We start from the raw sequence: 15,381 nt of genomic DNA, 5'->3' as shown, positions 1-15,381 counted from the left end.
TCCTGAGATTTCTTTCACAATAGAGCTGTCTACTTTATTTCTGACTATTTTAACAGCGAGTATTTGTTTATACCATTTTATTTTAAACAAGTTAAATTATTTCGATCGACTGAAAATCCGGTATGTGCAACCGATTTCAGTTTTTGGCAACATGGCACGAGTTATTTTCCGACGTATGTCCATGGCGGAACATATACAAAGCATTTATAATCTCTTTCCGGACGAAAAGTATGTTGGATTCTACGATTTTACCAGGCTCACCTTCATTATTCGTGATCCAAAAATAATTTCAAAGATCACCATCAAATGTTTTGATAACTTCTGCAACTACCGTAGCGTCGTAAACGAATCTATTGATTTGAGAGCCAGTAGAAATCTGGTCAGCTTGCAAGAACACCGTTGGCGCGAAATGCAAACGCTGCTCAGCCCTACTTTTTCATCCGGAAAAATAAAGATGATGTTAGTGTGCCGAAAATACGATCAATTTTGTAATAACGGAATCTAGAAAAACTGGCGAGACGTTCGACATAAATGATTTATTTTTGAGATACGCCAACAATACGTTGGCCACCTACGCTTTCAGCATCAGTATAGATTTGTTCAAGCATCTGAAAAACGCATTATTTGTGTTTGGTAAAGAAGGAATGACGTTTAATGCTTGGAAATATTTAAAATTTTTTATGAACAGAAATTTCCCACCATTTGCGAAACTTTTGAAGCTGAGAATGATTGGCCCGAAGATAGTAAATTTTTTCAAAGATATCGTTACCAACGTTGTAAAGGCCAGAGATGACCAGGGAATTGTTCGTTCGGACATAATACAGTTAATGATGAAAACCAGAGACAAAAATAGTGGCCCTGAGTTCGATATCAACGAAATGACTGCCCAGGCATTTGTTTTCTTTGTCACCGGATTTGCTGTGGTAAATGAAACTCTCAGACTATATCAAGAAGTTGCATTCATTAACAGAATATGTGTCACTAAAACCGAATTGCCACCAGGAATTCCAAATGGCGAACCGATTATTATAAAGCCTGGAGACACTGTACAGTTCCCGAGTTTTCTTTCCATCGTGATCCAAAATACTACCTGCATCCACAAACCTGCATCCGCAAACACAAGTTCTATTCAGAAAAATTTTTGAATAATATTGTGGATAAGTTGGTCTATATCGGCCCATTTGATATTGGGCCTAGAATCTGCATTGCTAATATGTTCGCTCTAATGGAAGCAAAAGTAATACTATTTTATCAACTTTGGATTTACGATCTCAAACCCGATGTTAAAACTAAAGTTCCTCTGGTGATTAACAAGATATCATTCACCATAACAGCAGAAAGAGGCTTCTGGTTGAAATTACTTGCAAGAAATTTGGAGGCTACTGTTATATAATGTTTACCTATTGGATACAAAAATGAAAATCAAACATGAAGTTGTAAGTTGTACGACGTTCGACATAAATGATTTATTTTGGAGATACGCCAACAATACGTTGGCCACCTACGCTTTCAGCATCAGTATAGCATCGTTCAAACTGGTTGTCCACACTGCCGCTAAGAATCTTTCAAGTTTGAATTTTCCTTGATGCAGATATCTGGAAAATTTTTCAAACAAAATAACATTGCAATTAAAATATTTATAATCAGAGTTTAATATAGATAGAGACAAAATATATTTGTTTAAGTTATTGTTAGTTTATTTATTTTATAGATAGTTATAGTGATATCACGTAACTTTACCGATGTAAAGATTTAAAATCTCATCAAAAATTTGAAATCATGATCATTTTCTTTAAACATTTTAAATAAATTTTTTTATACAATCGTTTTTTATATTTATTTTAATCATTAGATTTAATTGAAAAATATAGCATTTATATATATATATATATATATATATATATATATATATATATATATATAAAATAACTATTTGCAGCGTTGGCAAAATTACTTTATAAAAATAATTCGTTATTGTTACCGTTCTTCTATCTAAAAAGTAACTCGTTACAGTTACCGTGACTCAAAAATTAACAAATTGTTACTATTTTCGTTACTTTTTTTACATTAATAAGATGTATACAAATTTCTAAGATAAATATAAATAGAATTTTTTTATTTCCTAAAAAGAAATAAGGTTCAAAATATATGTATACTATTATACTGAATACACGTATAATTTTAAGTCAACGTCTTTTTATTATATGTACTATAATAAAATTATATGTACTTAAATGTCACACATATTTGTATCCAATATAATCACAGATAGTCTAGCTTTGATTGCATTTTTGCATCGAACTTCATTAAAAACAGATCTGTTAATTATTTTTAAAAGAAGTTGATGTTTTATAGAATTATTATTAAGATGATCTTTTTGTTAATACAGTATCTCTTACGCTGAATAGTTTTTCTACACTTGCACTACTTGGGAGTGCAGTATTGTATTTAATAAAAATTGATTTAACTTTTGGATAATTATTTAGCATCTCAATATTAGAATTGTTTGATCATAAAAATCGTTTGCTATCATCGGATTGCTATTATCTAGTAAATTAATACACTCCATCTATACAAAGTAACGATAAAAGTAAATTCAAATTGTTACAATTTCCGACGAAATGTAACTCGTTACCGTTACCGTTACAAATTATGAAATGTAACTCCATTACTCATTTGTTACCATAAAAAGTAATTGTAACAGTAAAGACGTTACAAGTAACGCGTTACTTGCTAACCCTGACTATTTGTAATATCAAGTAAAGTAAATATTGTGCATTTTATAATATTTTTTGATATGTTGAATTTGAAATTTAACCAGAAAAACCATTCAATATTAATTTGGATTACTATGTAAACTTCTAAATCAAATCATATTTTAAATTTTCTTTAGATACGTTATTTATAAATTCAAAATAAATTCTTACGTCTTGAAATATAACTCGTTACAAAATATTTCCGTATGCGGGCCATTCCTCGCGGCTGGGCAATCCACCAGTTTCAAAATCAAGGAGCATTGTTTCGCTAATTAGGCAAGCTGACTTTCCAGTGACATCTCCGTCAAAGGCGGAATAATACGTTCACTGTGTTAAAATTGAACACAAGGTGTAAGTAGACTTGATTACACTGTTCCTTCACACGCTGAATCACCAAAGAGAATCATGCACGACGTCAAATTACCAATCACATTATCAAACTTTATAAGTTTGACTGGCAATAAACCAAAGATTACTAAAACAAATCTAAAAAAAAAGAAAAAAAAACGTGTCTGTTAAATGACGCATTTTTTCAGCCAGCTTATATTCAATCAAAATAACATCGAAATGGTACTTTTAAATTGTCAATAGATTGGAAATATAAAAGCTAATAAAAGTATATCACGGTTGTTAATGGGCAAATTCAAACAATTTATTTACTTCTCACAATGTAGAACGCTTTGACTCCATTCGAGTCTTCCTCAGCTACCAAACTACATTACAAAATATTTCTGCATGCGGTCCACTCCTCAAAACATTGCTCTTTGATTTCAAAACCAGTGGATTACCCAATCAAGAAGTGGCCCGCATACGGAAATATTTTGTAATATAATTTGGTAGCTGAGGATGACTCGAAGTGGAGTCGAAACTTTTTACATTGTTACAAGGAAATAAATTGTTTCAATTTACGCATTAATCGCGATATACTCTTATTAGCCTTTAGGTTTGTTCGCTTTTATTTAATTTTAGAACTAATGCTGCGATTGGTGATAAAAGTGATCCAAGTTATCTAAGTGCTCTTGGAGCATGCGACGCGAACCAATCTTTTATATTTTCAATCTGTTGACAATTTGAGAGTACCATTTCGGTGTTATTTGGATTGTTATATTTATGTTAACAATATTACAATTATTGTGTCTTATAAGAATATTATTAATGTAAATAAATTTTAAATAAATTCGCTTTTTTAAAATGTAACGATATTTATTTAAAAAACAATTTTACTAAAATTTTTATTTTTAATTTTTTGCGTATTTAATATGATTGAAGAAAAAGCTGAATTTATACAAATATATTTTGGAAAATAAACTTTATGTATCTAGTACAATTGCAATAAATTATGAATATGCTACTTACAACTTCATGTTTGATTTTCATTTTTGTATCCATTAGGTAAACATTATATAACAGTAGCCTCCAAATTTCTTGCAAGTAATTTCAACTAGAAGCTTCTTTCTGCTGTTATGGTGAATGATATCCTGTTAATCACCAGAGGAACTTTAGTTTTAACATCGGGTTTGAGATCGTAAATCCAAAGTTGATAAAATAGTATTACTTTTGCTTCCATTAGAGCGAACGGGAACCGTACAGTGTTTCCAGGCTTTATAGTAATCGGTTCGCCATTTGGAATTCCTGGTGGCAATTCGGTTTCAGTGACACATATTCTGTTAATGAATGCAACTTCTTGATACAGTCTGAGAGTTTCATTTACCACAGCAAATCCGGTGACAAAGAAAACAAACGCCTGGGCAGTCATTTCGTTGATATCGAACTCAGGGCCACTATTTTTGTCTCTGGTTTTCATCATTAACTGTATCATGTCCGAACAAACAATTCCCTGGTCATCTCTGGCCTTTACAACGTTGGTAACGATATCTTTGAAAAAATTTACTATCTTCGGGCCAATCATTCTCAGCTTCAAAAGTTTCGCAAATGGTGGGAAATTTCTGTTCATAAAAAATTTTTAATATTTCCAAGCATTAAACGTCATTCCTTCTTTACCAATCACAAATAATGCGTTTTTCAGATGCTTGAACAAATCTATACTGATGCTGAAAGCGTAGGTGGCCAACGTATTGTTGGCGTATCTCAAAAATAAATCATTTATGTCGAATGTCTCGCCAGTTTTTCTAGATTCCGTTATTACAAAATTGATCGTATTTTCGGCACACTAACATCATCTTTATTTTTCCGGATGAAAAAGTAGGGCTGAGCAGCGTTCGCATTTCGCGCCAATGGTGTTCTTGTAAGCTGACCAGATTTCTACTGGCTCTCAAATCGGTAGATTCGTTTACGACGCTACGGTGGTTGCAGAAGTTATCAAAACATTTGATGGTGATCTTTGAAATTATTTTTGGATCACGAATAATGAAGGTGAGCCTGGTAAAATCGTAGAATCCAACATACTTTTCGTCCGGAAAGAGATTATAAATGCTTTGTATATGTTCCGCCATGGACATACGTCGGAAAATAACTCGTGCCATGTTGCCAAAAACTGAAATCGGTTGCACATACCGGATTTTCAGTCGATCGAAATAATTTAACTTGTTTAAAATAAAATGGTATAAACAAATACTCGCTGTCAAAATAGTCAGAAATAAAGTAGACAGCTCTATTGTGAAAGAAATCTCAGGATTATTTATAAACAAACATAACTTTTTTTATTATAATAGCTTCTGATTATTGGTAATTTTTGCTTTTGATTGATAAAAACAATTTCCACACTTTCCATTGTTATAATAATGTTAATATCGCTAACAAACGAAGGTAAAAGTATTAATTACGTCACTGCACTCTTTTAATTGTCGTTCTTCAAGTTTCTATTAGTTTATTAGAAATTGTTATAGATTTAATAGACTGTATACAAAGAGATGTGCTTGGATCTCGAGCGATTTCTTACTGAGAAAAAATTTCTTCCTCCTCGATATATATATCTAAATCTCCAGTTATCTTTTACATGGGTGTGGTCTTTTCCCTTTCTCTCGTCCCGCATTTGTGCCTTCCTATAGGACTTAGCCTTCCACTACCGCTAACCTACACAATCCTATAAGAATACGCAAGGCTGTGCGTAACATATACGTCGAGTTATGACGCAACACCATAGCCTAGTTTACACCGAGCACTAGATACACGTACTAACTCGTAAATTTCTATTAAATTATCTTACTTTCGACGATGCGTGTATACATGATACATATATTTAATTATCTCGATTCATATTGTACCAATTTAATATACTATTAAATAGATTTAAGGCCAATAAACGAGCAATAACGGTTGTCATATATAAAATATTTATTCTGTTATAAAGTCAATGGGACGTTTCGGACTTACTTGTCCTTCTTCAGCAGTGTACAAGTTATTTACATGATTTCGAGTCGAGACAAATTAGATTCCTCTGTATTAAGCGTGTCCGGATGTTGCAATCTGTTTGTCGTTTTTATCAAGGTCCGTGGATTAGGGTTGGAGGTCTTGGAGGGGAAGGAAGGTCGTTGCATCCACTTCAACGATGTGGAACGAAAATGGCGGCCATACTTTTACTGCACACTCGCTCACTCACACAACTAATAGCTGTAGTACCTTACTATCTACGTACATACACTAACACTGACTCGCTGTCTCAAAAATGGCGGCTATGCAATGACCTTCCTTCCCCTCCAACGCCAATCCACGGACCTTGGTTTTTATCATGTTGACATGATGTAGATGTTTCGTAACGCTAAGTCATTGGTGAGACGACATTTCGTAAATGTGTGTCTCTGTGTGCAAGTTTTAGTGTCAACCGATCCCATGATAATAATTTGGACAGACTACAAAGGTTAAAATAAATAATAATTTAGACGCAAAAATGGTTGTAATAAATAACATTGATATAAAATTGAACGAAGAGCGGAGAAATAAATAAAATGAATAAAACTCACTCAACACAATGCGACCGTTTAAGAATATATAATAATACTATGGCAGAAGTAACGAACACAGAACAAAGCGTGTCCGTTTTGCTCGACGTTAAATCTAAACTGAGTTCAAGGAGACAGTGGATCGAGATCAATACGTTACAATGTGTTTTTAAACTTAGCAAACCAATCTGTTCAGTAATTCAAAATAAAACTTATGTAGAAGCTCAGTTTGCAAGTTGAAACCGTTAGTTTATTCTTTTATGTGTATCATTTCTGAAATTAGTCTTTTGTAGTATCTGGGTTCTATATCTAAGATTGTTGCATTATTCCAATCTATTGAATGACTATGTTGAATGATATGATCTGAAATTACAGAATGCTTCGATGAATCCGATTTTAAGTTACTCGTGTGTTCTTTGATTCTCGTGTTCAGAGGCGCCGACTTACGAATCTATCAGGTGTGGAGTAACGGCGAAGAGATCGTTGCGCGGTAGTCTCGCAAAGTAGACGGGATCTCTGCTGTTCCCCCCTCGGGGGAGCGGGGGATTGGGAGAATATCTACAATAGATTTCCTTATGTAAAAGAAAGTGTGGAGTAGCAAGAGGGGGGACATTGGATCAATACTTTAAAATATATAAGGGAAAGTGGAGTAAATCGGACCTCGGAAGGCGCCCGTTGGTTGAAATGCTTGAGATTCCGGAACGCCCCTCACATCCCCCCCTAGGCAGGATCACAATGGGGTTTTAACCGGTAAGTGTCCAGTATAACCTTTCCATCTGTCCCGGGATAGGAGGTATCCTTGAGAATTTCTCCATGAGAAAAAAAACGGTAAATCGGACCTAACAGTTTTTGCTCTCTATAAGGTGCAAATAAAGTCCGATCGTAAAACTGAAGGTGCCAATGGAAAGATAATTTAATTTTCTTCATTTTTGCTTTAGATTATTTTGATGTATCTCTCATCTGTGTTGAACTATAATGGAAAATGTAAAAATGCTTTATCCGGTCTGATTTGAAACTATTGGTCCCAAATCAAACACTCTTATTTTTATGAACTTTTAAATAAAATTTTAAAAGATTATAACGTATTTTTTTAGTATTGAATAAAAACAAGCAATTTGACAGTAAAAAATAAAAAAATTTATTACAAACAAATTAGTATCAGTAGTAAACAGTTTATATTAGATGTTTCCCGATTATGTTATGATATTGTTACTATATAATTAAAGTTGAAATTAATAAAATTTAAATTACAAATATGTTATTGGACCAATAGTGTAACAACACAATAATAGTAAGAAAGCCTTCATCGGTCGTAGCTAGGTCTTAGTGCTTTTATTTTTATTTATGTGATTTTATATACTTCTCCGAACTCAACCTTTAATAAAATTTAATTATTCCGAGTCTGATGACTTATAATATTTTACTAATTTAATATTTCTAGGACCAGATTACCAGTGCTACGATCAGGTTGCAATCCGATGTAAAAGTCGGATTTGGACACAAGTTTCTTTCAAACTTTGGAACAATTTTTACAATAAACCGCAAAAGAGATCCCGTACAGCGCAAAAGCTTGTAGCAATATTGCTGCAATGTTGCAATGCTTGCATGTTGCAATGCTATTTTGCAGAAACATTGCAAAGATATTTTTTTGCAATATTACTTCAGCAATATTGCAACATTATTTTAAAAAATATTATAAAAAATATAATGACCTATTCTATTGTATTATAAATGCATGGTCATTATAATAAGAATTACTGTTATAATTTAATTATAATTATTTTTATTAGCTCCAAATTTAATTGAATTCTTAAATGAAGCACGTTATGTTACGAGTATTATACATATAAATTGGCATATTAATCTTAATATATCAGTAATACTAAAACTTCCCATAACAGATTGATACGTTTTTTTAGAACAATTTTAATTACTTTGTGTGTTAAGAATATTATGTCAAGTTGTATATAATACATGAGTAAGGTCTTGCGTACAATGGAGGAATAGAAATAATTATTAAATATTAAAAAATTAGAAATACAGATTAAGGAGGGAAGATCAGGAAAAAGTAGAAAAAAGTTGATGTTTATAATTTTTTTTGCGGCACAAGACTTTCAATGAACTGTCCATAACTTTTCTCACATATTTCTCATAATTTGTAGATATAGAAAAAAATTTTTTGAACCAAATTAGTTTCAATATGGCAACATAATGACGCTCTTTCTCCAAGACCTAGTTTTCGAGGGAATCAAAACGGCGTACAATATAATTAAAAAAATATTTGATCAATACAGCTGAGACAGTGCACGTTTATTTTTTACTAAATTTTCTACCAGGTGAGCCTATAAAACTTGTAAGAATAACTATTTAAACGTTTTTTTTACAAGATAAAAATAAAAGTTTTTTGCAAAAATTTGATATTTTTTTCAAAACTGCGTAGAATTTTTATTTTAGTACTTTTTACTATCGGATTGAGGTTCTTCCAGTTTCATCCAATTTCATCAAAAAGACAGATTTGTTCGATTTTTTTATTTTAGAATGCGATAAAAAAAGTACTACATTGTACGCCATTTAATCCCTTCGAAAATCAGGACTTCGAGAGCGAGCGTCATTACGGCGCCATATTTCAATTAATTTGTTTCAAAAAAATTTTTCTACATCTACAAATTATAAGAAATATCTGAGAAAAGTTATAGACAGTTCATTAAAAGTCTTGTGCCGCAAAAAAATTAAAAAAAATCAGCTTTTTTCCGCCGATTACGTGACTTTCCCCTCTTAAATGTAAAACGCACAATATAATATTTTATGCCTTATAAGAGTTCGCAACGATCTGCACATTTCGAGCCGATTCCTGAAACGACGCCCACTTCTCCCCCCGCGACCGCTCGCCGCTCGAAGGTCGAGCTCGCAACACGCGAGCGGTGCTCTGCCTCAGGAGCGTCCCTAAGTTGAAAATACGCTTATACCTTTGTTGTGCGCTCGAACGCACGATGTTGGACCTAAGTCCGATTGACGCCGGGTAGGGGGAATAAGGACCGGTGAGAAGACTTACTGAAGGAAGAATCCGTTTGGAACAAAGGCGTTTATTTTAGCACTGTCCATTATCACTCACGAGCGTAAAACTCGTATAACAACGCAGGGACGCGGACTTCTGATGTTTCTGGGTGTGGAGTACCTCATTGAAGCAGGGGTGAAGGGTGTAGGTAGTTTCAATAATATCGCTTTTGTTATATATATGAAATATATTTTCTGTATAAGTTTAAGATATCACAAGAAATCTTATCCTATTTTTTAGATATATATATTATTATATTTAACGCTATAATTATATTTTAGCAATATCTACTCGTAGAAATAAACTTTGTAAACACAACAGAAATATTTGGTGTACGTTATAACATATTAAAAGAAAGTAAAGTATACTTAATGTTACATAATGAACTTTCAGTCAAAAATCCAGTAGCGTATAAAAATTTTTTAAGATTAAATAAAAAACAATTTAAAGATTTATTTAAGTAACATTTTAATTTAAAGAAATCTTTTCTAATGTAATAGAGGTAAAAAAATTTCTCATGTTCAGTTCAATGAAGAGAAATGAGATCTCGAGCACGAAATAGGCACGCACGATTAACAACAAAAGTATGGGAAGTTTAGGTAAGATATGTAAAAAGTGGGGGGATACGAGATATGAGAGTTGGGTAAGCAGAGCGGTAGCATGCAGCGTGGGCACCATAGTCAAATATTGTTTTTTGTCAAAAATTCTTGAAATTTATTAAAAAATAAAATATTTTTTTTAAATACCCCAAATTCTGGGTGTGGAATTCCACACCAACGGGAGCTCTGGGTGTGGAATGCTCCACACCCAGCATAAGGAAGTCTCCATCCCTGTAACAACGTTTAGGTCTCAAACGGGCGAGAGTGTACGCTTGAAGCTGTGACTGGAGTGTTGGTGTTGGTTTTTCATACGTGTGGTTCTTGAGGTGGTTGACTACTTCTTGTATATTGCTTACGGATTGGTGCGTAACGTGTAGATACGTAAAAGCTACTCCGCTGCTCGATTTTCGGGCGCCCGTACAGTACAAAGTTGCAGCAACATTGCTGCAGTGTTGCAATATTGCACGTTGCAATACAATGTTGCAGAAACATTGCTAAGATATTTTTTTGCAATATTACTTCAGCAATATTGCAGCATTATTTAAAAAATATTATAAAAAACATAATGACCCCTATTCTTTTGTATTATACATGCATGGTCATTTAATAAGAATTACTTCTATAATTTTTAACCTTTAAGAATTCTTAAATAAAATACGTTATATTATTATACATACAAATTGACATATTAGTCTTAATATATATCAGTAATACTAACTTTCCATAATAGATCGATGCGTTTTTTTAGAACAATTTTAATTACTTTGTGTGTTAAAAATATTATGTCAAGTTGTATATAATCTATTAATAAGGTCTTGCGTACAATGGAGGAATAGAAATAATTATTAAATATTAGAAACAAAAAAATTAGAAATACAGATTAACGAGGAAAAATCAGGAAAAAGTAGAAAAAAGTTGATTTTTATAATTTTTTTTGCGGCACAAGACTTTCAATGAACTGTCCATAACTTTTCTCACATATTTCTCATAATTTGTAGATATAGAAAAAAATTTTTTGAACCAAATTAGTTTCAATATGGCAACATAATGACGCTCTTTCTCCAAGTCCTAGTTTTCGAGGAAATTAAAACGGCGTACAATATAATTAAAAAAATATTTGATCAATACAGTTGAGACAGTGCACGTTTATTTTTTACTAAATTTTCTACCAGGTGAGCCTATAAAACTTGTAAGAATAACTATTTAAACGTTTTTTTTTACAAGATAAAAATAAAAGTTTTGCAAAAATTTGATATTTTTTTTCAAAACTGCGTAGAATTTTTATTTTAGTACTTTTTGCTATCGGATTGAGGTTCTTCCGGTTTCATCCAATTTCATCAAAAAGACAGATTTATTCGATTTTTTTATTTTAGAATGCGATAAAAAAGTACTACCTTGTACGCCATTTAATCCCTTCGAAAATCAGGACTTAGAAAGCGAGCGTCATTACGGCGCCATATTTGAATTAATTTGTTTCAAAAAATGTTTTCTACATCTACAAAATATAAGAAATATGCGAGAAAAGTTATAGACAGTTCATTAAAAGTCTTGTGCCGCAAAAAAATTTAAGAAAATCAGCTTTTTTCCGCCGATTACGTGACTTTCCCCTCTTAAATGTAAAACACACAATATAATATTTTATGTCTTATAAGAGTTCGCAACGATCTGCACATTTCGAGCCGATTCCTGAAGCGACGCCCACTTCTCCCCCCGCGACCGCTCGCCGCTCGAAGGTCGAGCTCGCGAACACGCGAGCGGCGCTGTGCCGCAGGAACGTCCCTAAATTGAAAATACGCTTATACGTTTGTTGTGCGCTCGAACGCACGATGTTGGACCTAGAGACCCTATAATAAGAATCGTGCCATCAGGCGATCTTGGCAAAATCCAGTGAGCGAGAAGTATATATACTCTTATCTCTTTCTTTCTTTAATCTAGGTTAAAGAAAGAAAGAGATAAGAGTATATATATTTCTCGCTCACTGGATTTTGCCAAGATTGCCTGATGGCGCGACTCTTATTATAGGGTCTCTAGTTGGACCTAAGTCCGATTGACGCCGGGAAGGGGGGATAAGGGCCGGTGAGAAGACTTACTGAAGGAAGAATCCGTTTGGAACAAAGGCGTTTATTTTAGCACTGTTCATTATTACTCACGAGCGTAAGCTTGTATAACAACGTTTAGGTCTCAAACGGGCGAGAATGTACGCTTGAAGCTGTGACTGGAGTGTTGGTGTTGGTTTTTTATACGTGTAGTTCTTGAGGTGGTTGACTACTTCTTGTGTATTGCTTACGGATTGATGCGTAACGTGTAGATACGTAAAACTACTCCGCTGCTCGATTGTCGGGCACCCGTACAGCACAAAAGCTTGCAGCAACATTGCTGCAGTGTTGCAATATTGCACGTTGCAATACAATGTTGCAGAAACATTGCAAAGATATTTTTTTGCAATATTACTTCAGCAATATTGCAACATTATTTTAAAAAATATTATAAAAAACATAATGACTTATTCTATTGCAGGCATGGCCCACAAACTACAGCTCGAGCTTCTCCGCTTCCCCTTCCACACGCGCGAGTCACGTGCACATACTGTAGCATAGTAGGGACCGAGAGCGGAGGGGATAGGTGGATTGAGGAGTCAGAAGGAAAGACGGGAAGAAGCAATCGTGCGAAGAGGGAGCATGTTCTCCTCCTCACATGCTTCGTGGGCGCCCACGGGACCATGCCTGTTCTATTGTATTATAAATGCATGGTCATTTAATAAGAATTATTTCTATAATTTTTAACCTTTAAGAATTCTTAAATAAAATACGTTATATTATTATACATACAAATTGGCATATTAGTCTTAATATATATCAGTAATACTAATTTCCTATAATAGATCGATGCGTTTTTTTAGAACAATTTTAATTACTTTGTGTGTTAAAAATATTATGTCAAGTTGTATATAATCTATTAGTAAGGTCTTGCGTACAATGGAGGAATAGAAATAATTATTAAATATTAGAAACAAAAAAATTAGAAATACAGATTAAGGAGGGAAGATCAGGTATATAAATAGACTCAACGTTCTGTGAGGTTTCCCTCATCAATGTTATCGACGTTCCCGCTCCAAACCGACAGAGTAACGGAAACAGCACTTGTATCGTTCTGTCCGTTAGAAAATGCGGACAACTCCTTTCAGACAGAACGTTGGGTCTATTTATAGATATATAAATCTATGGGCACAAGTGTAATGAGATTTAACAATATATACTATGATCTTCAAATTTTTTATTAATTTTTTCATAGTTGCACTTTTGTGTTTTCTTCATTTTTCGTGTCGCAATTGTTTTTACCATCATAATTTAGTTTTAGCAGTTAGATTTAATATTCCACATTATTTATACTTGTTATAATTCAAAATTAATTATGATTAAAATTTTACATATTTTGGAAATTTTAAATAAAAATAATTTTTTACAAGTTGTTGTTTTCATTATTTGATAAAAGTTATTATTTACGTAAGTTATACTTATCATCAAAATATATTATGATTTAATAAACATTTGTTTTTGTTAAAACAAGTTATATTTAAAAAAAATCGAAAGGTGATATAATTTTGGCCGGTACTGTATATAATAGACTTATGTGAAAAAGAATAATTATAGACCTCGTTTTGTCCCTAAAGAAGGTGAACCTCACTTTGTGTGGAAAGTCGTAAAACTTTATCCGTAAATATTTTATAATAAAAAATTTATACCTCAATCTTTTTGTTAATAATTTTTTAATAAAGAATAAGCATTATTTAAAACCTTTTGTAAGTCACTCGGCACCATCTCTTGAATAATATATGTCAAGATCAAGATTGTTAAAGGCTGTTTTAATTAAAAGTATCTAAACATTATTGGAAAGCAATCGTCAAAGTGTACCAAATGGCTCCAATAAAGTAAATAAACGCATATGTGATTTTTTTGTGAAAAGTAGTTCTCAAAAAGCGGTTCCCATGAAATGACGTTGGTTCTACTACTTATGTCAAATAGTTCGTATAAAATATAAATAAATAAGAATAAGAAGGGAATACACTTAAGCAAAATAAAACATCAATTTATTAAAAAATATGTATAAATTATACCAATTAGGGACGGAGACTTCCTTATGCTGAGTGTGGAGCATTCCACACCCAGAGCTCTCGTGGGTGTAAAATTCACACCCAAAATTCGGGGTATTTAAAAAAAATATTTTAATTAATAAAATAAAATACAAAATAGAAAAAATTCCCGAAACTTATTTAAAAATAAAAATAAAAATGAAAAAAATAAGTTTCGGAAACTTTTACTTATAAAGTATGAACTAAGAAATGTGTATTTCTTAGTTCTCTTTATATTAATAAAGTATTTTTAATATAAAATAGTTTTTTATTCAGTTTATTTATTATAACGTGAATTAACGGAAAGAATCTGTAGATTCTGTAGTAAAGTATTTCATTTATAAAAATAATAAAAACGTCTTACATTTAAAATTCAAAATATGCAATCGTTAAAAATTAATTAAATTGTTAAATATACATTGAGAAAAATATTGTTCAAATATATTAAATAATTATTAATATAATTTATTATGTAATATAATTTTTATGTGCTTTAACCTTTAGACGGCCGGAAAGTCTAAATATAGACGCTACGGAGGACTCCCTATTATATAGGTTGTATCAAAGATATAAGTACAATATTTCGGGAATTTTCTAAGGGAATTATAATAGATCCAATGCCGGCCGTTTAAAGGTTAAAAAAACTAGAATGTCAACCAAAAATAAAAAATATATTATAAAAAAGATCAAAAGTAATGTATAGTTATTTTTACTTTTAGATGACAAATCACCACCATCGTTTAGTCGTTGGAAAGTTACTTACGAATGGTTGATACTAAATTCCTCAAACAAAGCTCTATGCACAATATGTACAGAAGCAATTAAAAGGAAAATGCCTTTGCCAAATTCTACAAACTGCAAATCTTCTCAGGAAGCTTTTGTAGAAAAAGAATTTGATTGCTAGAAAAACGCTTCTTCAAGATTTAAAAACCACGAGAGTAGT

General features: G+C 32.3%; 2 protein-coding genes and 2 long non-coding RNA genes across 4 annotated transcripts; 2 read left to right on the top strand and 2 right to left on the bottom strand.

Moving 5' to 3' along the window:
- The first annotated feature begins 52 nt into the window (after positions 1-52).
- Positions 53-1,547, top strand: LOC105206318. The gene has a single exon (XM_039459682.1). The coding sequence runs from the start codon at positions 645-647 to the stop codon at positions 1,143-1,145; it is 501 nt and encodes a 166-aa protein (XP_039315616.1). The 5' UTR covers positions 53-644; the 3' UTR covers positions 1,146-1,547.
- A 2,650-nt stretch (positions 1,548-4,197) lies between these two features.
- Positions 4,198-5,239, bottom strand: LOC120356918 (putative cytochrome P450 CYP13A1). Its single transcript, XM_039445819.1, has 2 exons — positions 4,932-5,239; positions 4,198-4,702 (listed from the first exon to the last, which is right to left on the bottom strand). The coding sequence occupies exons 1-2, from the start codon at positions 5,237-5,239 to the stop codon at positions 4,198-4,200; spliced, it is 813 nt and encodes a 270-aa protein (XP_039301753.1).
- Positions 5,240-9,377: 4,138 nt separating this feature from the next.
- On the top strand, positions 9,378-13,136 carry LOC120360064. The gene is made up of 2 exons (XR_005576718.1): positions 9,378-9,858; positions 12,827-13,136. It is a non-coding gene; the product is annotated as an uncharacterized LOC120360064 (long non-coding RNA).
- On the bottom strand, positions 9,883-12,828 carry LOC120360063. The gene is made up of 2 exons (XR_005576717.1): positions 12,460-12,828; positions 9,883-12,088 (listed from the first exon to the last, which is right to left on the bottom strand). It is a non-coding gene; the product is annotated as an uncharacterized LOC120360063 (long non-coding RNA).
- Positions 13,137-15,381: the final 2,245 nt, after the last annotated feature.

This window comes from Solenopsis invicta, chromosome 2 (assembly GCF_016802725.1).
Source record: "Solenopsis invicta isolate M01_SB chromosome 2, UNIL_Sinv_3.0, whole genome shotgun sequence".
NCBI lineage: Eukaryota > Metazoa > Arthropoda > Insecta > Hymenoptera > Formicidae > Solenopsis > Solenopsis invicta.
The sequence above is the reverse complement of the archived record's forward strand: the minus strand, read 5'-3'. Positions and strand labels throughout refer to the sequence as shown.